Source organism: Anguilla anguilla, chromosome 17 (genome assembly GCF_013347855.1).
Source record: "Anguilla anguilla isolate fAngAng1 chromosome 17, fAngAng1.pri, whole genome shotgun sequence".
Taxonomy (NCBI): domain Eukaryota; kingdom Metazoa; phylum Chordata; class Actinopteri; order Anguilliformes; family Anguillidae; genus Anguilla; species Anguilla anguilla.
In genome coordinates this window covers 30,010,273-30,036,518 of record NC_049217.1, presented here as the reverse complement: position 1 = coordinate 30,036,518, position 26,246 = coordinate 30,010,273, and the positions used below count along the sequence as shown (strand labels likewise).

Sequence of the window (26,246 nt, the reverse complement as noted above, 5' to 3'; positions counted from 1 at the left end):
CTATATTACTGATGTGTGGCCTTTTAGCATAGCTCTGTTGAGCTATATTACTGATGTGTGGACTTGTAGCATAGCTCTGTTGAGCTATATTACCGATGTGTGGACTTGTAGCATAGCTCTGTTGAGCTATATTACTGATGTGTGGACTTGTAGCATAGCTCTGTTGAGCTACATTACTGATGTGTGGACTTGTAGCATAGCTCTGTTGAGCTATATTACTGATGTGTGGACTTGTAGCATAGCTCTGTTGAAGCTATATCACTGATGTGTGGCCTTTTAGCTAAACTCTGGTGAAGCTATGTTACCGATGTATGGCCTAAGTCTAACTATTCCAAGCAGGTCCAGAGAGACATGGCCAGCTAAGTAAGGACAGGCTGGGTGCGGATGCTGGTTCTTAAAAGGAATGAATTATCGGGAGTGGGGTAGGGGTGGGGTGGGTAAGGCTCCTCAGAAGGGCCTATAAAAAGATCCCCCTGCCACACCCCACTCCTTCAGCTTGTCCCCTTGTGTATCGTCTGGACTTCCCAATTAGAGCATACCTTTATCTGTCAACAGCTGCCCGTCAGGTCCTCATTCGTACCTTCCACCAATGAGGGAAGAGTAAATGATTTTCATGCCCCACTCCTCTCCACCACCCCAAACACCACCTGCCCCCCCCCCCCCAACCCCCCACCCCCCACCATTCCCTTTGGGAGAAACATAGCTAGCCAGAAGGAGAAGTGATGAGCAGGGTTTGACCATGATGGGGGTCTGACTGGAAAGTGCATTGGGGTTCAGCTTTCTCTCCTTTTATAGTAAGTGGTGCCTGTTGCTTTGGGACAGGCAACCCCCCCACCTCCCCCCCCCCCCACCTCCACGAAGCGTCTCCCCAGGACTGGGAGCTGGAGCGGGGTATATAACGGCAGGCGAGTGGCTTCGGCCCTCTGTCACCTTCCTCCAGCTCCATCTCTGTTCCGTCGCCCCCCCCTTAAAATCGGACGCTCCCCTTCGCCTGCGAGATGGCCCCCAAAAAGCCAGAGCCCAAGAAGGAGCCGCCCAAGCCGGCCCCCGCCCCAGAGCCCGAGGCGCCCAAGGAGCCGGAGATCGACCTCAAAAGCGTGACCGTGAGTGACCGTCCCGTGTCCTCGCTGTGGCCGGACATCTGTATGAGCCCTGGGTGACCCCACCATGGACCGTGGGCAGAGATCTGTAATGACCTCTCTCTGGGCTTGCTGAAGGCAGTGATCTGTAATGACCTCTCACTGGGCTTGCTGTAGGCAGTGATCTGTAATGACCTCTCTCTGGGCTTGCTGTAGGCAGTGATCTGTAATGACCTCTCTCTGGGCTTGCTGTAGCCAGAGATCTGTAATGACCTCTCTCTGGGCTTGCTGTAGCCAGAGATCTGTAATGACCTCTCTCTGGGCTTGCTGTAGCTGGTGATCTGTAATGAGCTCTCTCTGGGCTTGCTGTAGCTGGTGATCTGTAATGACCTCTCTCTGGGCTTGCTGTAGCTGGTGATCTGTAATGACCTCTCTCTGGGCTTGCTGTAGCTGGTGATCTGTAATGACCTCTCTCTGGGCTTGCTGTAGCCGGTGATCTGTAATGACCTCTCTCTGGGCCTGCTGTAGCCAGAGATCTGTAATGACCTCTCTCTGGGCTTGCTGTAGCCGGTGATCTGTAATGACCTCTCTCTGGGCTTGCTGTAGCCAGAGATCTGTAATGACCTCTCTCTGGGCTTGCTGTAGCTGGTGATCTGTAATGACCTCTCTCTGGGCTTGCTGTAGCTGGTGATCTGTAATGAGCTCTCTCTGGGCTTGCTGTAGCTGGTGATCTGTAATGACCTCTCTCTGGGCCTGCTGTAGGCAGTGATCTGTAATGACCTCTCTCTGGGCTTGCTGTAGGCAGTGATCTGTAATGACCTCTCTCTGGGCTTGCTGTAGCCAGAGATCTGTAATGACCTCTCTCTGGGCTTGCTGTAGCCAGAGATCTGTAATGACCTCTCTCTGGGCTTGCTGTAGCCAGAGATCTGTAATGACCTCTCTCTGGGCTTGCTGTAGCTGGTGATCTGTAATGACCTCTCTCTGGGCTTGCTGAAGGCAGTGAACTGTAATGACCTCTCTCTGGGCTTGCTGTAGCTGGTGATCTGTAATGACCTCTCTCTGGGCTTGCTGTAGCTGGTGATCTGTAATGACCTCTCTCTGGGCTTGCTGTAGCTGGTGATCTGTAATGACCTCTCTCTGGGCTTGCTGTAGCTGGTGATCTGTAATGACCTCTCTCTGGGCTTGCTGTAGCCAGAGATCTGTAATGACCTCTCTCTGGGCTTGCTGTAGCCGGTGATCTGTAATGACCTCTCTTAGTTCATAACTAGTGATCTGGAGTTTCTCTGTGGTATCCTTTGTACATGGCAAGCATGGGGTTATCGAAACACACACACACACACACAGACACACACACACACACACCAGCGCAAACACACAGAAGCACTGTTTGCTTTAATATACACAGCACTGCACCAACGTCTTGTGTGGCATGGTACAGTGAGGTAGGCTGAGGCTAGGGTAGAGGTAGCTGAGGTAGAAGAGGCTCAGGGTATTACATTACATCTAATGAAAAACATGTTTTCAACGTACAAAAATGCCCAGTTACTCACACATACAAAGCCCTTTCTATAAGTCATTCATTCAAATCTAGGCCTGCCATTAAAAGTACTGATATCAAAATGACATGAAACAATATTGGCTATCTTAGCTCACACAAATTAAACTAGCTGTATTCCAAAGCAATGTGACCCAATGATTCCTAAATTGTTTCAGATTGCAGCATCTCAGACATGTGTGGACAACACAAAACCAGTAACCTTTAGGACAGTGGTTTCACAAACTTCCACCCTGTGGACCAGTAATTCCAAGTCTCAAAGACCATCACACATTGTATGGTCAACAACATCATGCATTTAATTATGACTAACGGTAACTGCAAGGGACCGGCGCTGGTCCATAGACTGGTGTTTGGGGAACCGTGACTAAAGAACACTGTGGTGGGCCTCCTTAAGAGGCTGAAAAATCAGTTTCAGAAAATAAGTGTGAAGTTGCTTTATGTCAGGTTTGGCCCATCGTGTCCATGCCATATCTACGGCTACACACTGCGGCGGTGCTTGTGTTAAAAGTAAAGTACTATGAGCCTAGTGGCTCTCGGTACTGGTATTATAGTGGCCTCCATTTAAAAGTAATGGGACGCGGAAATAACATACATACAAAGATAGCACCACAAAATCAATCTTGGCTCATCATCGAGTGAAGGATAGCACCCCAGAGAGTAAGAGGGTGACAGGTTTGCAGTGTAAGGGCCTGCAGTCTGCAGACAGGTGTGCGGCCCTGGCCTCTGCTGATTGGCTGCTCCCGCCAGCCAGCGCTGAGCCAATCCGCTTAACTGACGCTTCACATTCCAATTATTCCCAAATTAGCTTCGATTTCGTCCACCGGGGGCAGTAGGGAACAGATACGGTTACAACCGAATTCCCCGCAAAACACTGGGGACTGTTATTTTAGGGCCTCTTTTTTTTGGGGGGGGGGGGGGGGGGGGGTGGGTTATAAGAGGCCCCCCCCCCGTTTTCATCTGACCTTGAAAACTCAACTTGAAAACATCCCTTTCCTCTTAAGGCCCTAAAAAATAAGCTGTGTAGCTATTCCACAACTCTTTGTGTGCTACTGAGACTTTTTGAGACATTTTGTTATCTCTCAGAAGCAGGCCGTTGGCGATGTGATGTAATGTACACTGTAGCTGTTCTACAACATGTGAACACTATCAGAAGCAAAAGAAACTTCCATCCAGATATTTCTATGTCAAGAGGTTTCATTTGAGGAAACCACAAAATACCTGCAGACATTGCGACCCTCCAGGACTGGAGTTTGACACCTCGTGCACTAGAAAGATCCCTGATTGGTAAAGAGGGGTTCTTTTAAATCACACAGACACACCTCCACAACCGAACCCCCAAACACACACACACACACACATTTTCTGGATATACCGTATGCAACCAATGAAATTTCGTGTGAAGAAATGTAACTTCCCTGCTTACTTTATTTGCTTGCATAACAGAATTCCACTGAATATTGATTTCAGATTTTAAATGATATTCCATTTTTATTACAGATTGAGTTCTCATCAGACCAGATTGAAGGTAAGTTAACAAGCTCACAAATCACATCACATAGTTAACGGTCATTATGTTTCATACTGTATGTGTTCTAACAGCAAATGATGAACGGAGAAATAAAATGGGCTATAACAGCATTGGATTTCATTGTTTTATCAATAACCATTTAGAACAGAAATCAAATATGATAAGATTGTATATATATATATATATACTGTAAATATATTACAGGTATGCAGTATATTTAATAGCCTTCCCTTGTAAAGTGTCTTTATGACAGTGGCCTGTATTCAATCAATATCTGGCCTTGACTTTGACTCACAATGAAACGCAATCATTACACCTTTTCTTTGAAAACTCAGATCGACTCAGATCTGTTTCGCTGTTAATTAGCCAAAGTTATGGGCCAGTGTTGATTGAATCCAGGACAATGTCTCTGTAAAAAGTGCATTCTACAAAATGGCCGCCGTACAGTCAGTCAACCAGTGCTCACGTCTGCACTCAAAATGGCCGCCCTACAGTCAGACCTTCAGTGCTCACGTCTGCCCTGCCTTCCGTCCTCACAGAGTTTAAGGAGGCCTTCATGCTGTTCGACCAGACTCCCGCGGGTGAGATGAAGATCACCTACGCCCAGTGCGGGGACGTCATCCGGGCCCTGGGTCAGAACCCCACCAACGCCGAGGTCATGAGGGTTCTAGGAAAACCCAAACCTGAGGGTGGGTAGCGCCCGATTAACACGGTCCTCTACTGAACCCTGACTGGACTATGAGCTATGGAGGGAGAGGGCCAGCCTTCCCCGAGCAGAGAGAGCTGATCTCATGCTTTCTACACACCTGCTAGTATGATCGTTTTGGAACTGGGCTTGTAAGCTAAAAGTCACAGGTTCAGTTCCCGAGTAGGACACTGCTGTTGCACCCTTGAGCAAGGTACTTAACCTGCACTGCTTCAGTATATATCCAGCTGCATAAATGGATGCAGTGGAAGTGCTATGTAAAAGGATTGTAAAAAGCTGTGTAATTCTGCGTAATGCCTGTAATGTCATGTTAAGGCTCTCATAGCCACTCTTTTAATAGCAATAAAACCAGGTCTGTGTGTTCATACTCAGCCACCATTGTGAGGTCCCCTCCAGCAGTTTCTGCACTTTGGCTCAAATGCTACAGTTTGCTTGCACGTCGAAGATGCACTCCCCCCCCCCCCATCTGACCTCTCGCTCCCCGCCCCCCCCGGTGCAGATATGAACACCAAACTGATCGACTTCGAGACCTTCCTGCCCATGCTCCAGCACATCTCCAAGTCCAAGGACCAGGGCACCATGGAGGACTTCGTGGAGGGCCTCCGCGTCTTCGACAAGGAGGGCAACGGCACCGTCATGGGGGCGGAGCTGCGCCACGTGCTCAGCACCCTGGGTGAGCCCGCCCCCCCCCCCCCACCCCCCCAACGCAAAAACCTCGAGCTTCTCTCCGGCCCCAAATAAAGTTTGCGCATACAAAACTGGCTTCACCGACTTAGTACACGAAGGTGGGCTTATAGGGGCCACATAGCTCAGGAGGTAAGAGCGGTTGTCTGGCAGTCAGAGGGTTGCCGGTTCGATCCCCCGCCCTGGGCATGTCGAAGTGTCCCTGAGCAAGACACCTAACCCCTAATTGCTCTGGCGAATGAGAGGCATCAATTGTAAAGTGCTTTGGATAAAAGCGCTATATAAATGCAGTCCATTTACCATTAGCACACAAAGGTCCCTCCATTAAAACGTCTGGAAAATAAATTAATTCCTGAAGGGTTTTACAGTTTATGGTTGGACGGCCCAACGCCACGGCTCCATGTTTTCCTCAACCGGTTGTTGCTCAGCAACCCCACGATTACGAAACATCCAGGAAATTTTACAGACAAGGATAAAATTTAAGCAACTTCTGCCAATGACGCGACCACTTTGCTTCAAATGCGTTCACGCCCAAAAAAAAGAAAAAAAAAACTCATTATAATGATGAAAACATTTGGAGAGAGGTTGTCATGCCTACGGAAGACTCATTAAAAACATTTTCCCGTCTTTATTTGTGGATGGATTCTCCACGCAGCACATTTAAGGTGGTATATGGGGCGGCAATGTAGTATAATTGGTAAGGAACTGATCTTGTAACCGAAAGGTTGCAGGTTCAATTCCCGGGTAGAACACTGCCGCTGTGCCCTTGAGCAAGGTACCTGACCTGCACTGCTTCAGTACATATCCAGCTGAATAAATGGATGTAATGCAAACGCTGTGTAAACAGCTGTCTAAGTCGCTCTGGATAAGAGTGTCTGCTAAATGCCTGTAATGTAATGTAATGTGATGTAATGGTATTCCAGAGCATGTGTGTGCCTGTGATTCAGGGTTACGACATGGTTATCTGCTTCCCCCGCAGGAGAGAAAATGGGGGAGAAAGAAGTGGAGCAGCTATTCGTGGGACAAGAAGACAGCAACGGCTTCATCAACTATGAAGGTGAGGAACATTTCGCAAGTTTACCGATCTAACCCCCACCTCTTTATTATTAATTCGGTCAATGTATTAACTAATGTACCGGCCTCTTCATCAGGGGTGCCGTAGTGGGGGGGAAAAGTGGGACTGACTACCCAGGGCCCGAATGGGGGGAGGGCCCTCGAAAAGCCTGGAATGATGCGTGAGAGACATGGATCAAGAGGGGAAGGGGGCCCACAGAGACTGCTTATGTATAGGGCCCAGAATTTTGTGCTACACCCCTGCATTACATTACATTACATTATAGGCATTTGGCAGACGCTCTTATCCAGAGCGACGTACAACAAAGTGTATAACCATAACCAGGAACAAGTATGACGAAACCCCTAGAGAGAAGTACCGGTCCAAGTGCAGGGAACAACCGCATAGTTCAACTTGGACCCTGAAGGTTAAACTGATTGACACTAACACAACGAGAACGGCAACAACGCAGTCTATGGAAAAAATACAAGCAGTAGTTAAGACAGTTAATGCACCTAAGTCACCTACGAAACAGCTGCCTAGTTACAACCCTAAGTTTAGTCATTTACAGGGGGGAAGGGAGGGATGGGGAGAGGTGCAGCCTGAAGAGGTGAGTCTTCAGTCATCGCTTGAAATGGGTCAGTGTCTCAGCTGTTCTGACCTCCACGGGGAGGTCATTCCACCATCGTGGGGCCAGAACAGACAGGAGACGTGTTCTGGAAGTGCACGTGCGAAGAGGGGGAGGTGCCAGGCGTCCTGAGGTAGCAGAACGGAGGGATCTGGCTGGCATGTAGGGTTTGAATATCTTGTGGAGGTATGCTGGGGCTGATCCCTTGACTGCCTGGTATGCTAGGACCAATGTTTTAAATTTTATGCGAGCTATAACAGGCAGCCAGTGGAGGGTAGTGAGCAGGGGAGTGACGTGGGAGTGTCTGGGGAGGTTGAAAACCAGACGAGCTGCAGCATTCTGAATGAGTTGCAGGGATCTGGTGTTCATTATTAATGACACACGTTACGTTCTTTTTAAAGTTGTGGAATACATGGCGTGCTGTGATTTGCAACAAGGGATGGGAGTACCCGTGGACGTCGGGAGGGAATGGGTTAAAGATTACATTCCACTCTTTATTTATCTTTTCTCATTCTTCACGCAATGTATTAAATCGACCACATTAATGAAACATACGGAAAATGTCGCCCTCTACTGTCCGTGTTGCGAAATTGCATGTCCCGCAGAACGACCACTAGTTCACTTCACACACCCCACTGTTAACGTTATCGTGTTTCTGGTTGTTTCCCAGCTTTCGTCAAGCACATCATGTCCGGCTGAACACACAAGTGAGTGCGTCTTTCATCATCCCCCTGTTAAAGATCACGGAGGATCCCCCGTGTTTGGGTTAAAAACCAAATATTCCTTCCTCTCTCTCTTTCAGCGTCATGGATTTGGGATGAATGTGCATCTCCACCCCCCCCCCCCCCCCCCCCCACTGCCCTGGCCCTGCCCCCCACCCTGACTCTAAAGTTTACAACACCCCCTTTTATCAAGACCCAGCGACATCCACCTTCGTCCCGTTCTCCATGAAGCAAAGCGACAAGCTGTTGTGTGGAACATGCCCTTGCGTCCCCATGCAGTCCCTCTCCGGGAGTTCTGCGACCTGAAGCTGTATTCTTTTTTTTCTAATTTATTGGTGTCTCATTTTGAACTAACAAAATAAAATGGTTAACCAAGAGCCCTTGCCCTCCCTCTGAGAAATTCACTCTGCCACACACAAGTCGCTAATTTAGTACCAGAAACTTGCCTGCAAGGCGATGCTGTGGTCGAGAGGAATCCGTAGAGCCCTGTGCACTAGGATGTGAGTTCAGTTGCCTCTTTGGAGTTTTAGATACACCAGGGGGCGCTGCAGAGCGAGAGCGTCGGGGATTCCTAGAGTTGCCGAGGTGCAATTACACCCCGGGGCAGTCTCCACGGCGCTGTCGCCATGGTGCAGTCTCCATGGCGCAGTCGCCATGACGTGTCACGCGTATATTCTTGGAACCTCTTAATGCAGGGAGTCACATCCTTGTGAACAACACAGAGAAAATATCAACCTGTGACTGTCTGCCAGAGTTGTTTTATTGACGTATTATTGGTTTAAATGGGGGGGGGGGGGGACAGTAGTTAATTCCACTGTTTTTCTACTGTTCAGTGACATGTAGTACACAGCGCTAGGTATTGTGGGAAATGATAACAGAATCACGTGTACTCACAGATAGTGAGGTACTCCAAAGAGAGCTGATTATACTGCTCAGTAACTTTTATATAACATGTCCCGAAGAGGATGCTTGAAATGGGACCAAAGGACATAAGGACAGAGCTTGATCGGAATATGCTTTATTCATGATAAGCGTGTGTGTGTGTGTGTCTGTATTTGTGTATGTGGATGCGTGTGACTGTGTGTGTGTGTGCGCGTGTATGCATGTCCTTGTGTCTAGAATCATCATGACCACTAGCGACAGCCCTAGTTCTGAGTGAGCCTCTGCACCACTGATGTTATGTTACGGTAGGACACACTTTTCGGGATGAAGTTTGATGTTGGGCTGCCAGTACAATATCCAAAAACACAGAAACGGAAAAGCACACTGCTGAACGTAAACATTACATACAGACACGTATCAGATGCGAAGCACAAAAACGGCACTTCCAATACACACTCATTATCTTTTTCTGAAATAAAAGTCAGTAAGTACAATACCAAATGCAGTACAGACGTTCTAAAACTGTGAAATGCTGCCACCCTCTGGCCAACAACCAGATTAGCAATACGTGTGTTTCAAAGTTCCATTGCCCTCAAGCCAGTCAACATTCTGTAATTCTGACCCAAAAAGCTGAAAACGGACACATACAACACCAATAACCAAGCAACGGCAATAACATACAAACAGTAACAAATTTAATGGCATCTACGAACCCTTCGGTAACCAGTTTTTTAAAGTATATTTACTTCTTCACACCAACTGATCAAGATGCACAAAAGAACACGTGGTATGCTCTAGAATCTTTTAAAACTACGGATATCCATCCGGCAAACCAAGTAATAGCTGCCTCAGCCTGGCTTCTTCCATCCACCCATGATCTATACCCACTTATTCTGCCATGGTCTGAATAAGGTAGGGGCGACATAGCTCAGGAGGTAAGACCGATTGTCTGGCAGTCGGAGGGTTGCTGGTTCAAAACCCCGCCCTGGGCGTGTCGAAGTGTCCTTGAGCAAGACACCTAATCCCTAACTGCTCTGGCGAATGAGAGGCATCAATTGTAAAGCGCTTTGGATAAAAGCGCTATATAAATGCAGTCCATTTACCATTTACCAAGACTCATCTCTTCAGTCTGTGCCTGGACTAACTAACTATTACCACTCTGCAGGGCACTCCCAATCCGGGATCGTTTTCCATCACTTAAATCCCTCTACTTTGTTCCTATAGCACTTTCATGCAACACACCTACCTCCTGTGCCACTTTCTTGTTGCATGTACCTCAACCCAGCACTTATATGTGCAAGTACCATAACCATTCAAAATTCAAAACTATGTGCTGCTGTGTATTCTCAGCAGCTTATAAAAATGAGAAAAGCGGAGAAAAATACAGGAAAAAAATGCAATCTCAGCTCTAAATATGCTGTTTAATAGCTTGACTTATAGCCTAGCCTACAATTGTCCAGGACCTCACAAATATTTCCAGGACATTTTGTAAATTTTCTCATTTTCCAGGTGTTTTCCATGACTGGAAAACTAGTCGATACATTTCCAGGTTTTCAAAGTTTTCCAGGACGAGTGGGAACCCTGTTTGATCACTGCAAACCAGTACTGCACAATGACAGGCACTCTCTCCATCTCTCTATACTGTGCCACAATATGGCATTATGAACAACAACGAATTAGATAGCCAAGTTACTTGCACACACAAAGCTGCACTAGGTAGGCTACTCATCTGTCTGGGCCATCCTATTGATTTTATGATTAATTAATGTGCACTACATCTATCGGATAACTGTCACAGAAGATCAATACTTTTTTTTAAAAGTTACATTTCAGCAGAAGTATTAATATTTACGTTGCGAAAATCACTTAGGATCAAAAATAGCATCAACAAATCACACTCCTGTCAAGAGAAGGCGATAACGCTGACATCCTCTCTTCTTTGCAAAGAAACATGCGGTCAGCCAAGTTCTACTGATTGTTTAAAAATGTTTAGAACCAAAAATGTTTAGAACCAGTGCCTCTCACTCTGCCAAGAGCTTGGGGGTGGTCCTTGGGGGATGACCAACTGGACCTCAAGGAGCACATCAAGGCAACATCACGGTCCTGCAGATTCCTTCTGTACAACATCAGAAGGATTCGACCATACCTGACAACGCACTCTACCCAGCTGCTCGTCCAGGCTACGGTGACCTCTCGCCTTGATTACTGCAACTCTCTCCTTGCAAGCCTGCCAGCTTGTGCCATACAGCCATTACAGATGATTCAGAATGCCGCTGCCCGACTCATCTACAACCTTCCCAAATTCTCCCACGTCACTCCTCTGCTGCGATCACTCCACTGGCTACCGGTCGCTGCCAGGATCCGGTTCAAAGCCCTGACCCTTGCCTACACTGCAGCCGACAGGACAGCCCCCATCTACTTGCAGGACATGATTCAATCCTATGTGCCTGCTCAACCACTCTGCTCTGCGCTCTGCCGCTCTGCGGCAGCAGGGCGCCTTGTAACCCCTCCCACCCGCCCAAAGGGATCACAGAGCTTCTCCACCCTAGCTCCCCAGTGGTGGAACGAACTCCCCGTCCCTCTCCGAACCTCCCCCTCACTACCCATCTTCCGCCGTGGCCTGAAGACTCATCTCTTCAGACTATACCTAGACTAACTACCACCACGCCCCCCCCCCCTTTATGACACTTGTTACATGGTGCCCCATCCCAGCACTTTTTGGTAATTTGTATTTGTCCTAATACTGTCGCTTATTCTTCTGCCTAGTTGGCTTTGCAGAGGTTAGGAGAATAGTGTTCACTGTGTGAACTAAACTGTGTTCTTGGCTAGAAATAGCTGTACAAAATAAGTATTGTACCTTATCGAACCTGTGTTTAGTAGTTGTCTATGACCATGAAATGCACTTTTTGTACGTCGCTTTGGATAAGAGTGTCTGCCAAATAAATGTAATATAATGTAATGTAATGTAGATTTAGTGTATCGAAATCCAATCGTTTTATGAATGGAATACAATCTATGGAAATCACGTATAGTTAATAAAAAAAATAAATGAGTTGGCCTAGGCTATATATTTGAATTTACAAGTCTCGTCCTACAACTGAGTAGGCTGTCATATGCTGTCAAACTTCATCATCCCCCTTCGTCATCTCTACGACAAAATTACAAGTTTAACCTACGAACCGTTGTTAGATTAATTTTTATGAAGGGCGCTGTCTAATTATTGCGACGGGATTTTGTGTTAAAAACGGCAAAAATCATAAGACGTTAGGATTTCTGACACTTTCACTTTTCTTTCCCTGTTCTCGAGCGCCCCCTCCTCACGGCAGGACACCAAACGAACTGCACTGCTCGATCGGTTCCTCAGTGGGTGAATGCAGTTGAAGAGACAATAACACAGTCTGCCACACAGGTAAATTGCGCTAATTTCTTTTATCGTTGATGATAAATGAATATCAATCCCGCTTGATCTTTGCCTAAATCGTAACACGTTGTCACGAGATAGAGAGGTGTTAGGCGTTTCGATTTCGTAATTTTGTAGGAACAAATATTTAACATTCAGGCATGTCATGATAGCCACAGTACGCCTTAGTAGCCGATTTTCCTCAGTTTAGTGGGAGAGGCTCGGCCTGCCCATCACGTTAGCTTTCGATTTGACAATTAAACTCCTTGTGCGAAAGCAAGACTGAAACTGGCAATAAAATAAATAAGTATAATAAAAAATGGTACACCGTTCTTTTTGCATGTTAGCCTACATAAACTCTATTCGCTGTTTCGAGGCAGTAGCTCGCAAATGGGAGGATCCGAACCGTTCATTTTCAGACATGACCGGTCTCTAAAGCGACCCGATAAGCTTAATTTTCCGTTCTGATTTAACCGCTTTGGTAGATATTCGACTCTGGCATATGATTTTAGTCATGCTGCTCAAATTTAAAGAGCTTTTTAACTTTCGAACTCGCAAGCTAGCTCGCTTGCTTGCTAGGATTAAGCTTTTCCAGTGACCGATTCTGTGTCATTGAAGTTATTTCGTGCGTGTATTTTTGTACGACATGATTGATTCTTTGTCAAAGCTTCGTCTACATTTATATGCGCATACATTTGCATAATTCTACGAACGACTACAATCTAATTGTGAAGCGTCCAGAGCACAGACAGCGAGGAAGAACGGAAAGAAGAAATGCGGCCACCATTTGCTTGTCTTTGTTGGGGGACACAAGTGCGAGTCGGAGCGCATTTCCATAGCAAGATAACTGTTTCACCACACTCGTCCTTTGTGGGGTCTCTTCTCATAGTGTTTTATTTCTGATAGGCCTTGCTTTCAAGCTGTTTTCCCCCATTCTTTGTGTTTTAATGGAATCGCGTGGTTCTTAGAGGCTAGGTTCAACATGGTGTTAAAATGAGTATTTTCTCCGTTTTGCTTTCCGCGTAGAATGGTGCTGATGCGAACTACAACAGCTCCTCCTTGTTGTAGCCGTGGGCTACACCTATGTGCATTTCTGAAGCCACCGTTTCTTTTTTTCGCTTCCATTTTAACTAGTTTAAGTGTCACGTATGTGCAGCAGACCAGTAGCCTAAGTTAATGTTTGCGTTTTTCTATGCAAACCGAACATTTGCGAAGACAAGATTGAAGATTTAGGCTAAGAAATATCCCAGAAGTAGAAGAAGGCATCCCTTTTTAGGCTATTTCTCACGAGACGTCGTTTTCTCATTGGGGACCAAAAGGAATTGCATTGGGGCTGTTGCTATGATATACTAATTGTCAGCTTCTCTGTCACATTGTTTCGGCATATGGTTGTGAGGTTCTACGTGCAAGAAAGAGGAAACAAGTTGGTTGTTAGTATTAAGGCATTTCCCTCCGCTTTGATGGATCACTGTGAAAAGGTTGGATCTGTATCGTTTCAATAGACAATGCTTGTTCAGTTCAACGTGATATGCGTTTTTGTGTCCAGCTGGCTACTGAAAATCCTTTAGCTTGACATGAACCAGCATTTAAAAAAATCATGACCCACTAATCTTTTTAAAAAGCAAATTCACGAAATCGGAAACCTATTCGCCTTACTTAGCCTACATGTTTATATGTGGTGTTTGTGTAAAACCGATAGTTTATTTGCTACATCTCTGTGATTTTTCCCCCGAAATCATTGTCTTGCTGCTTCATGGCTGCGGACACACCTCTTTTTCTGAGCTGTCTTAAAGGAGACCTGTTGTAGTCGGTGCATGCCACGGCGGATGTGCACGCGTGATGCTTGGTCACGCCGACAAACGGCAACGACGATTTGAACTGAAGATTAGACTTTATTGTTTAAATTAAAAAAAAAAATGTGTCGATGTGTGTCGATGTCGTCGATAAATCGAAACAAAAACTTGAAATTCTTAGAATTATGGTCGCAAGTGCCAACTGCCACTCCTCCATCTTTCCGTTCACAATGTAGGCTGTCCACTTCCATCTCGCTGACGCGCTCTTTGGAACATGCGGCTAAGTCTTATATTAAAACTGTTAAATTTCGACGGAGTAGCCTAAGACAGGATCAAATGCGGTACGCTAAACATGCAAACAATGTCTTACTTTCTCTTTCTGGGTGCCTTGTGGTATATCTGTTTTGAAGTACTTGCTACTGAGCACTGCGCAAAGCTCAGACAAAGGAGAGCGAATTTTCACGTGGTCTCGGATGTGTCAGTTTTCGGGATGCACCTTTTTAGGACACAGGGTAGTCATATCGCGTAAGAATGTTCGAATATAATCTAATTTAAAATGAGTAATCTAATAGTTTTTTTTTGACAGTGCGCAGAATCACTGCGATCAATACTGCTGTACCTACTAAAACTTTCACTTCAAACTAACACTGAGGTTTACTAGATGAGCATATGATGAAGTATTTTCTACAATATATACACCAGGAGGTGGGCATGGAGGACAGTATCTTTTTGTGAACTCCATGCCAACTCCTAATCTCAGCTATTTTATAACTCCAGTCATTTAGTAAATGATATTTCAGCTACATTACATGATACGTTCACCAATGACAGCTAAAGACTGTTGCTTTTTCCCAACATGAAACATCTTATTGTGGTCTAATCTTTGGGTAAACCAGCGTACATGTGTTCCGCTAATTAGCTAATATGGTGGCAGTGAAACCTTGTATACACATGGGCACCACTGGCAATATAATCATGGTAGAAATGGTACAAATCCAGATAAAACGTGTAATGCATGGTCATACAGTCTGTCTGTGCATATTGATTCAGTCTGTCTAGGCAGATAGGACCTGGCATTTACCACAGACTGCAAGAAACATGGTGATTCATTTTACAACTCATCATAGTACAATCGTGCATATTTTGCCTTGTTCAGCACCTGTACATTTGCCAAAGTCAAATTCTGCGTAGAACAGGGCCTTCACTCTGTTGGGAAGCCAATGCCCTGTGTTCATGCAAATCTAAATTATCCAGACATGAAGTAGGCCACTGATAGTTCAATTAAGCCAATTAGCACCCACCCCCCCACCAAAAAAAAGAAAAAGAAGAAAGAATATCACCCAAATCTAATTGGATAATTTCACCCATGTACGCAATGCACCACAGTGTGGTATAATTCCATTAGTAATGTAATTACCTGATGATGTAATGTTCTCTGTCTTTGTAGAGTGAGCAGTAACGCATATATATCATCCATGTTTTGAATTCAGAGTGGGATGCTTGGTATAAAGGTTAATAAATAAGCTTTGGATCGCAGAATCACGCTTTGCCTCAGAATTCATTAACCCTAATGCAGTCTGTGTGCTTACGTTCAGAATTAGTCGCATACAAATCTAATTACTTTCCAGGCTTACGTGATTAATAAGGATGGCATGGTTTTGACCGGCTATATTTCATCAGGGAAACGAACAGTGGTGCCGTATGGAACAAAAATAAATACTGTGTCTTTTTGCGAAGCTGCATGGTGCATGGAGTTATACTGCTTTTCAGGCACTTAGCTTGTGCATTTATCTAGGGGGACTTACACATAAAACATTTTTGCATGCACTCATGCAGCAGGATATCTGGAAGGGTTCTGAAAGGGTTCTTTATCTCGTTTCCAAAGGGGAACCCTTTCTAGTTCTCTGTGGAACCCTGTGTTCTAAGTGCGAAAAGTGTGAAAGATCCCAGACTGAACCACTTTGCCCCGGCGAAGAACCCTTGAACTAGATAGGGTTCCTCTATGGAGAGAGAGGAGCTTTTTGGAACCCTTTCTGCTGAGAGTGTAAAGAATTTCATGTTAAGCACCAGCCGTACCCCAGCTGGGAATAGGACCCAGAAGCTTTGCATCCACATGCCCAGTTCCCCAACCGTTATACTACACCGCCACCCTGATTCTGAGACGAGGTTAAGGGCTGTGTGAGAATGTGCACAAACTGCTTTAAAGGACTGTCTTATATCCAGTCGTCCCGCCCAAATTAATTACGATGCGACTAGAACAGGTAGCCAAATGAACTGTTTTTTTAATGGAAGATAGATGTCAGGATATAGCCTTTAAAAGGCCTCCAGGGTTGTGCTGAGATGTTAAAGTTCATTCCAGGTATTCTTCCCTCAGCAGATTTTTACCCTTACACTCTCCAAAAAAAAAAAGATCATTCTCAGATGAAAATGAAATGGGTTCTTTGGGTTCTCATCTCCAAAGGGGAACCCTTTTTGGTTCTGTATGGAACCTCCTATATTAGGCATGAAAATATGCGGAAGCTCTCAGATTGAAGCGTTTTGCCCAGGAATCCTTGAACTGGATGTGGAGACACAGAGGAGCGTTTTGTGACCCTTTCTTCCGACTCTTTCTCTTCTGAAACTGAAGAGCTGTGTTTGGGTGGCACTGTGGCACAACGGTCAGGCCTCTAAGCCGGCAGTGCAACGGTTATAGGTATCATTCCTGAGGTGCAATTAAGTGCTTTTCGCTAAAGGGTACAGTGAGGCACTGCCATGGTACCCTTGAGCAAGGTCCTCAATTGTGCCTCAGTGAAATATCCAGCTGTATAGATATAGGGCCGTGTGCAAAAATCATGCAGTCTGTGTGAATTGCTGTGGATGGTAACAAGTGTCTGCTGAAGACCTTAAATGTGAGTGTATCTGGGCTTACTGTGGGCGTGAGCGCATGTTAAATTATCTCCAGAGGAAGCAGAGAGGTATAATGGAGGGTTTTGCCCCTGTCTGTGTAGATGTGGACAGGCCCCCCCACCCCCCCCCCCCCCCCCGGGACCTGTAGCGTGTGCAATTTGAAGGAGAACTACAGCTGCAGTGGTGCAGGATTTAAGTGCCCCCCCCCTCCCCCCGTTCCCCCCACCAGAACCAGTTTCGCACAGCAGAGCGTGCAATCTGCTGTGAAATAAATTATACCCTAGAGAACACTACGCTGGACCAAAGCTTAAAGAAAACTATTCAAACACTGAGCACTACAAAAAAATAAAAATAATAACGGTAAAATGCTGAGATCAGTGAGAGTTTGGTAATATTTCTTTCGCTGCGCAGTAAAATTTTAAGTGTTAAATCAACTCTTATGGAGTATGTGTAGTCCGTATTGGACTCGTATGTACTCTGTTAGGGATGAATTAACAGTGCACTCGTCTTTGAGGCCAATATTGTACTTAGTGAAAGACACTACATATAAGGTTCCGCAAGCAGGAAACAACTACAGTACGTGCACGACTGTCTGAGCATGCCTATTGGGCAGAATAAATCCCCATGGGTTTCAACGGCGGGCGGTTTACACGAGACACACGCGCGTGCAAATCCCGTCAGAGCTCCGAGAAGGGCCACGATGTTCCCCTTCCATGTTCCCCTTTTCGCCTCGCCAGTCAGGTGCAATCCAGCACCTATCTCGGATTCAGGCCGAAGCGTTGCACCCCGAGACGGGCAACCTTGATTTCTGAACCAGGAAGTGGCGCCCTTCCAGAAACAGGTGCGATGGAGACATCTCTGGTTTCAAGGGCAGACTGGACAGAGCCTGAGGGCGTGTGAAGGTCATGGAACGGTGCACCTCTCTCCCCCTTATTTCTACCCAATCTGTGCCTCACTGCATCGGTGCACCCCTCTTATTTCCACCCAATCTGTGCCAAGGCAACCTTTGCCCCCCCCCCCACCTGATCTCATTCTTAGCCTTCTTAGTATTGCAATTTGTATTTTCTTTCCTTTTTTCAGTTTTGTTGTCACAAAGTCGGTGGTTTGCATGAACACTGTATTTCATTACTAGACAGCGCTTTCATTTCCCATTGTGGCAGACCAGCTGTAGCCCCGCCCCTCCCAGGCGGAGGGTAAAGTGATTAGATGGCCTGTTGCTTCCTGTTACATCACGCACTGACACTGATGGAGCCCTCGTGGGAGAAACGCCTGTTCCAACAAATCGGACTTGAAAAGAAAAAAAATAAATAAATCTGCACATAAGAGCACAGGCCCTCCTCTAATTCTATCCTTATTTTTGTGAGGAATCACAGACCCCCCAGATTCAGAAAAAAGCAGTGGGGAGTACCGTACTGCATTTTGATTCAGGGTGGGGCTCTTTAACCCTCTGAAGAGTAGGTTTTCTAAGGAATTCTAAGTCGGTGTGTTCTAGAACTCCATTGATTTTAGTTACCAGTAGTGACTGTGACGTCAGCATTAGAATGTTCAGTTGGGAACATTCCAGTCACGTAGGCTATTTGTGACCTCGCTCCTCAAAGGGTCAACTGAAAAGCATGGTTTTGTTTGAGCGGCGTTTGCATTTTTGAATTTTTCAGCCCCTTTGTGCACTTTGGCTTTGAGTGCCATCTCAGTCGCAAAAAGCCATGATTTGTTGGTCCACAAAAAAGGTGGAAAATGACTTGGTATGAAGCTGAAGAGTGTGAGCAAAATGCATTTTATCACCGTGTCCACACAGAGCAGCTCAGGAGGACTACCAGCCCAGGCATTTACCAGCCCTGCAAAATGAGAAAGTGGGTAACTGAAGGGTACCTTGCATCAGCTGAAAGGATGCCTTGTCATGTTCTCTTCAAAATATCAGCAGTCAGCCTCGTTAATATCATTAGCCATGCATAAATCAAAGCTTGAAATTCATTTTAAGAAGTGGGTATGTATTCAGTGGTGAGTTACAGGAACAAGGGTGTAGAGCTGGACATTACATTACATTACATCACAGGCTTTTAGCAGACACTCTCATCCAGAGCGACTGACACAACTTTTTTCTTATCCGAAGAAGATGAGACAGCAAAGTTAAAAACATTCTGGCTGGCTATATCCGTGGGGTGAGGTAGTGCGCGCGTGTGTGTGTGTGTGTGTGTGTGTTTGCTGATGAAGTCATCTCTTAATAGCCGGCTTAAAGAAAGTGGGTCAAAGCCCCAGCGGACCTCCATAAAACCATAAAGAGAACACTAAGGGTTGAGCTCTCCACGCAGGGTTGCCAGTCCCGCATACCCGCTGTTCTCGACACCGGGTTGCCAGATTTGCAATTAGTCAAAAACTGAGCAACGTGCACAGCCGGAGGAGAAATTGTGAACGAAGTTGGCGGTTATTGGACAGGTGGGCGGAGCCACAGAACTCATGTGGGAATGAACCGACGTCGACCCCGGGAAGCCGATCTGATGGACCGGGGAGCCGTTCACACGCATATTCATTACAAAATATTCACCAGAAAATATCGTACACCAAGTACGGTCTGTTCGGTCGGGACCAGAAACCGGACCTGTTCTAATTATTTGAAAACCGGACATTCCGGTTGAAACCCACACGTCTGGCATCCCTAGCTCGATGCCACCGCACACTTTACCCGCCCCCGCCCCCCCCTCCCCCCTCCCCCCCCCCCCGAGTCTGAAAACACACCGCGTACCTCCCGTGTGCGTTTCCCTGCTATCACTGTGAGGACCAGCGACACTGAGCCTCCATGTTCCTCAAAAGCAGGGACTCCCTGTCACGTCACACACACTGCCGATCACTGCTCTGCCATTTTAACATCAGGTCCCCCCGAAAGCTTCAGAAACTCAACTGAAAACTTCAGCCATGAAGTTCAAAATGAATTTCAAATCATACATCGCTATGCTTCTGCAGGGTGTGTGAGACTATTTAAACCAAGAAATATATATATATATATATATATATATATATATATAACATTTCCCCAGCTTCTGTTTTGCTAGTGTGAAAGTGACACGTGGTCTGGATTGTCTGAAAGGGTTTAGATGTGTTTTTATGAGAGGGAGGATGACAGGGCAGAAATAGCCGGTTTGGACAGACCATGAGCAGAGCAGGAATATCTGGGGCGGGGGGCGAAGCTATTTTTGAATCGGACATTGGATTTTATTCCAGGTCTCTTTTGTGACCCAGCATGTTCATAACAACAGTGGCCTCCTCTTAAAGGGGAACTGCACACAGGATCCTTCTCTGAAATGACAGGAGTAGCTCATATGAGTGTTACTGTTTAACAGGCTGAGCTTTGAGACAGTTTTGTTTCCTGCATATTTTCTTTTACCAAGAGCAGCGTACCTGAAGACCATGTAAATAAAGGGCCATGATCTACATTTTAGAGGCTTTAACTGAAGTACTTAAGTAGTACTTAACTAGGCTAGCTTTGTTTTTGGACTACTTTAAATTACCAGAGTGGATATTTTGTGAATTAATTAGGTTATGCATGGCTAAGAAGCCTATTTCATGTAAAGAGCAGGTGTTATAGGTGTTTATGTATAACCAGGAACATACATTTCATGGTGCTATTTACGTGTATAATTAATGAATTAATTCATTGTAAGTAATTGAGACGGTTTAGCCGAAGTTAAAGTATCAAGCAAATACCGCAAGTGTGCAACCCTATAAAAGCTGATTCATAAATAACTGCCTCGTCCAATAAAACTCCCTGACAGGCTGGTAAATGTCCTATTAGAAAGGGGGATTTATAATGCCTCAGCGCGGTTATGCTGGTGCTGGAGGCAGCGACTGCGTGGGCGGGGCGGTCTGCCTCCATATGCTTCAAGCTCAGCGTGCTTTTAAATCGCAGATGCATGATGGGCTTGGAAACGCAACTCTGCACAAACTGGCGATGACTTCCTTCCTGTTCGGAACAGACACCGCTCTAATTAAACTGCAGCACTGCGCATCGCTTCCTGCGACCGAATGTAAAAAAAGACGCTTTCATGCGCGCACACACACATAATTAAAACCAACTAATCAGATTCACCAAAATCAGTGAAATAATTTTACGGACTCCCTCTCTAGTGGCGGGAACCTCTGACTTCCTGCTTTAGTGCAGAGGCTGAGGCCCTGCTCACTTCCTGTCTCTCGGGGCTCAGACGTGAGACGCACGCTCTGCCACTCCAGCACCGTTTCTCCAGCACCGGAGGGGTTAAAAGGAAGTGCCGCATAGAGAGGAACTTCCCGCAGTCTCCCTTCTGTGTGCGCACATGTGGGCGGGGACATCTCAGACAGCGAAAGATCTCTGCAGCAAACTCAGATGGAGGGAGCACTTACTGCTTACAGAGCCGGCAACCCAATTATGTCTCATCAAGGTATGCATATGAAAAAGTAAATTAAAACGACAGTCTTCAGTGGATCTTAGATGATAACCATGTGTATATCCCACTGTTATCATTATTAATTATTTTTCTTTCCTCTTAAACAGCTTATTTGGGGACAGATGTTACAAATTAGCAAGTGCTTTAAACACTTAGGAAATACATCTGTCACATCTGTCTTGTTTTAATGACTGTATTCCCTCTGCTAAGTATAGTGTAAAAATCTTGTGAATTATTTTTTTTTAATGAGTTACAAAATGGGGTCTGTCAGCAGGAATACTTTTCAGGGCTGGACTGCCTGATAGCTCTCATCTGCTGTCTGTTCATTTACAAACTTACAAAACAGGATCTTAAAGGAACGCGATTTGTAGTAACCTATTACTTGTTCTGGTTACCGTGGTAATTGATTATTGCCTGTTATCTGAACTGCCGAACGGCTGGCTCTTATCTAGCACACAGTACAGAATACAACTCGCACAGAGATAACAATATTCCCTTCCAATACTCACCATAGTCAGTCAAGCTAACAGTCAGATAGTGGTTGGGACAGGCCTGTCTTTCTGTCTTTACAGGTATCCTTGTAGTCATATTTCTGCTTTCAATACCAGTGCCATTATTAGCAGTATTCCTTTCCTATATGTAGGCGTCTCCAACACCCCTGAGTTCAGTAGGTACAGGAGAGATGCACCTCCTCCACCCCCCCCCCCCCATTTCATTTTTCACATTAAAACTACAGGATTTCTGAGTGCTCAGTAAAGCAATCGTCAGCATTTTGCACAGCTTCAAAAAACAGCAATAAACATTCAGTCAGTGCAGTTAGTTCAGAAGCTGCTAGCTTTGATAAAATGCTTATTTTGAGTACCGTGCTCCGCCCCCTGAGAATGTTCTGACCTTGAAGTTCCGGAGGATGCTCGCGGCCGGCTCTTCGTACGCTGGACACCCTTCCCACCATCGCTGGGGCAGGCGAACGCCATGTCCTTCTAACGAGCGCTGCGGAGAAGAAACGTGAGCACATTAAAGGATGTTTCTGATGTCCACAGTCCACAGCATTCATCTCACAAAACACACACACACACAAAAAACACAACGTAAAGCTACACTCAGCATCATGTACAAGTGCTGTAGCAGAGGCAGCAGTGTAGGATTGTGGGTAAGGAACTGGGCTTGTAGGATTGTGGGTAAGGAATTTGGCCTGTAGGATTGTGGGTAAGGAATTGGGCTTGTAAATCAGGGCGTACAGGTTCAAATCCCAGGTGAGGCATTGCCGTTGTTGTTCCCAGCTGACCAACTGGAGAGTGTATATAAAAAAGTAAAGCTGTGCTTTGTGATTACTCTGGATTACAGTGCATTGCATCACTGTGACTATGAAAACATGTCATGTACAGTAACATCCTTGTATAACATATGGTAGACCAAAAAGTTTGAATTGTAAGGAGACAAACACTGGTTCTTGGATGGGATATCCTGCCTAAGAAAATCCAAATGGTTTCTGGGAGTTCTGTTGGCATGGTAACTGGGGGGCTTTCCTTTCTAATGGACCCACTTGAATATGTAAACAACTGTAGGAATCTAGGGACAGAGCCATAGGAGATGCCATATTGCTAACAATTAAATTGAACTTAGGTCCTGTACTTAAAAAAACCCAGCAGCCAACAACCAGTGTCACCTCGCTCACCTGGCCACATCTCCTGTGTGGTTTCTCAGTGTCGCCTGCCAGTCACCCCGCAGCCTAACTGACTGCTTAAAATCCTTTCCAGCCCTTCACAACTGATGTGGTTCAGCATTCTGTTGCAAAATGGCTGCCAGGCTTCACATATGGTGTGTGTGGCTGTGACGAGGTAGCCTGACTCTAAATGTGAATTTATTCTTGGAGGGAAAGGATGTGTGTCTGTGCGTTCCATTATAACTGCCATTTCTTTACGAGACCTATTTTCCTCTGGGACAAACGGTCCAATTCACACCAGGAGGCACCCGCTGATATTAAAAGTACGTTTGGGTCTGTGGGGTTTTTTAAACGCGCGTATGATGTGAGATATGCACTTCTGCGCACCGGATAATATCACCACCTGCACACACTGAATAATATTAATGCTCCAGTTCAGAGTCCTCCCACACAGACGGCACAGGAAATGAGTTCAATGTTTATAATTAAAATGCCACATCATCTACCACAAGAAAACATTTTTAAGGAGTTAAATTAAACACTGTTTAACCGAACCTTCAGTTCAAAAATAACTAACACATATTTCATCTGAAGTGGAAGCTGCCTGGTCAGAATGCATTTTTTTAAGTATAGTATCTTGATCACAATAGCCAAGCACATACTCTATAGACAGGAAGCACACTTATCCAGGTACATACTCTATAGACAGGAAGCACACGTATCCAGGTACATACTCTATAGACAGGAAGCACACTTATCAAAGTACATACTCTATAGACAGGAAGCACACGTATCCAGGTACATACTCTATAGACAGGAAGCACACTTATCAAAGTACATACTCTATAGACAGGGCGCACACTTATCCAAGTACATACTCTATAGACAGGAAGCACACTTGTTTAAGCATACAGCCCAGTGTAATGATCCACTGGATGACACAGTGATTTTTAATAATATTCAGACAGATATCCACAGTCCCACAGGAATTTAAGGAATTTTACGTTATTTACCATATGGTAATACGCAGTTGCACAGTGCTTTGAAGTACAGATGATGATCATTAACATGCATCATTAGGCCAGGATTGAAAAACAACATAATGTTTGTTTGTTTTTTATTTATTTGTTGGTTTCCGTCGTTCCACCTCACAGTACACTTGATAGCACGTCTGCTTTTGCCTGAATTATGCACGCTCAGTAGTCATAGCTCATCATGCATACATATGTAAAATACTCTTTGCTTCTTCTTTCCAAGTCAGTGCCCTCTGTGGTCACCAAATGTGTTTTTCACAACATCAATTCATTCATTTGACATGCATGAAGATATGAAGAACGTTCTGACTGATATTGGGTATTTATAGCTAATACTGTCCATCCGGTGTGGTTATCATGAAAACGTTTTAATCTACGCACTTTTCCCACCATCACCTCCCCCCCCCCCCCCGCCCCGCCCCGAGTCGAAAAAAAAGTTTGCAAAGCAGCGGTGGCCCACTTCCCTGATGGTTTGTGGCGGTTTGGGATGGTTTGTGTTGGTTTGTGGCGCGTCACGCTCACAGAACCCCAATGCATGTGACCGGTTGTCTGCGCTGATGTTTTCCAGTGGAAGAGCCCGTCAGCATTTTCGGGCGTCCCACGGGTCGCTCCTGATGAGCACATAAACACCTGTCATCCGGTGACCTGCTGTCCCAGCAGCGAAGGTTGGGGGGAGGGGGTGTCAGTACGATCCAGCGTTAGTGTTCTGGGGAGGTGCAGTGGGCGCGTGATTGGGTGGGAGGCCCGGGGACACGCCTCCTCACCCTGGGGAAAGTGCAGCATCAGGATGCAGCTGGACTCACCACTGAGCCCCAACTACTCTCTCTCTCTCTCTCTCTCTCTCTCTCTCTCACACACACACTCTCTCTCTCCCTATCTCTTTCTCCCTCTCTCTTTCTCTCTTCCTTTCTCACTGTCACTCTCTGTTTCTCCCTCTCTCTGTATCTTTTCCTTTCTCTCTGTCCCTTTCTTTCTCTGTTTCTTCCTCTCTCAGTCTCTCTCTTCCTCTGTCTCTCCCTCTTTATCCATCTCCCTTCCTCCCCTCTCATCCTTTCTGCTGTCTATCCCTCTCTCTTTCGTTCATCTCTTTTTTTCTGTTCCTTTGGTTTCTCTCAGCTATACCCTGTTTCACTCATGTTCACATGTCCTTTGTCTCCGTTTCTCTCTCAACCTTACCTTTCATCTTTTTATCTCTTTCCTTTCCCTCTCCCTCCCTCTCTCCCTCCCTCCCTCTCTCTTCTCTCAGGCTGTGTCAGACACTGAGGCCTGCCTCAGTGTGCGAGGCCCTCCCTCCTTCTCTCTCTCCATCCCTTCCTCCCTCCCTCTCTCTCTTCATCCCTTCCTCCCTCCCTCTCTCTGTTTATTTGCAGCAGAAACGGCTCTTGAATATTAAGAGGGCTTGGCCCCCAACGACCCCCCCCCCCCCCCTGGCCCTGAGTCTGGGCCTTTTAGCACCCCCCCCCCAGATTAATGGCTGCAGCATAACAGCTCCATTCAATGGGCTTCCCAGATCCACTAGGCCCCAAATCAACACTCTTCCCGCCCCCCCCACCACCACCACTGCCACCTACCCCCAACTCCCTTTTAAGAGTACAGAGAGTATCGATCTTCTGGAGAGGTGGGAACTGTTAATGGGAGCAGAGGTTGTATTTGCTCGGCCTCTCGTTGCGACCATGTCGAGATGACGAGGGTTTTTGGACTAACGGCAAGGGGGGGGGGGGGGGCGGTAGGGTTGTAAGCAGCGATGGGAAGGGCAGCCATTATTCCCAGTCCCAAACCAAACTGCTCTCCCGAGAGTGCATTCTCTCTACCAGAGGGTCCCAAAATATTTTGGTCAGACCCCCTCTTTTGGTGATAGGAAAATCTTTTTGAAGCCCCACCGACAACTGTGGTTCAGCTTGGACGCGGTTTTCTTTTTGGGTTTTATGGTTTTTTTAATGGAATTTTTTTTGTCCATTCAACCCTCATCGTGGCCACTCTGCTGTCCCTTCCCGCCCCAGTGGAGGCAGAGGAATCCGGCTTCCTCAAACGGGGTGCCATCACGTCGAATCGAGGGACCAGTCGTCACAGACAATCACGCACTATACATTTTCGCACACCTCCAGGTTCAAAAAGGGAAGCTGTTCTTCGCGAGCCAGACGAGAGATCGCGATTGGCTCGCGTCTTCAGGCAGGTGATCACCATGGAAACCCTGGCCAGGTGTACGGCCCGAGC

The 26,246-nt window shown here is 46.1% G+C and overlaps 2 protein-coding genes across 2 annotated transcripts in view; both read left to right on the top strand.

Annotated features, from left to right (window-relative positions):
- The first annotated feature begins 911 nt into the window (after positions 1 to 911).
- Positions 912 to 8,092, top strand: myl4 (myosin, light chain 4, alkali; atrial, embryonic). The gene is made up of 7 exons (XM_035397702.1): positions 912 to 1,103; positions 4,135 to 4,162; positions 4,705 to 4,854; positions 5,371 to 5,544; positions 6,535 to 6,612; positions 7,908 to 7,944; positions 8,040 to 8,092. Exons 1-6 carry the CDS (start codon positions 999 to 1,001, stop codon positions 7,934 to 7,936), a joined length of 564 nt encoding a protein of 187 aa, XP_035253593.1. The 5' UTR covers positions 912 to 998; the 3' UTR covers positions 7,937 to 7,944; positions 8,040 to 8,092.
- A 4,045-nt stretch (positions 8,093 to 12,137) lies between these two features.
- Positions 12,138 to 26,246, top strand: part of maptb (microtubule-associated protein tau b) — a 48,157-nt gene continuing 34,048 nt past the window's right edge. Inside the window, exon 1 of the mRNA XM_035397704.1 lies at positions 12,138 to 12,250. The gene's annotated coding sequence lies outside the window, so the exon portion shown is untranslated. The remainder of the gene's footprint in view (positions 12,251 to 26,246) is intronic.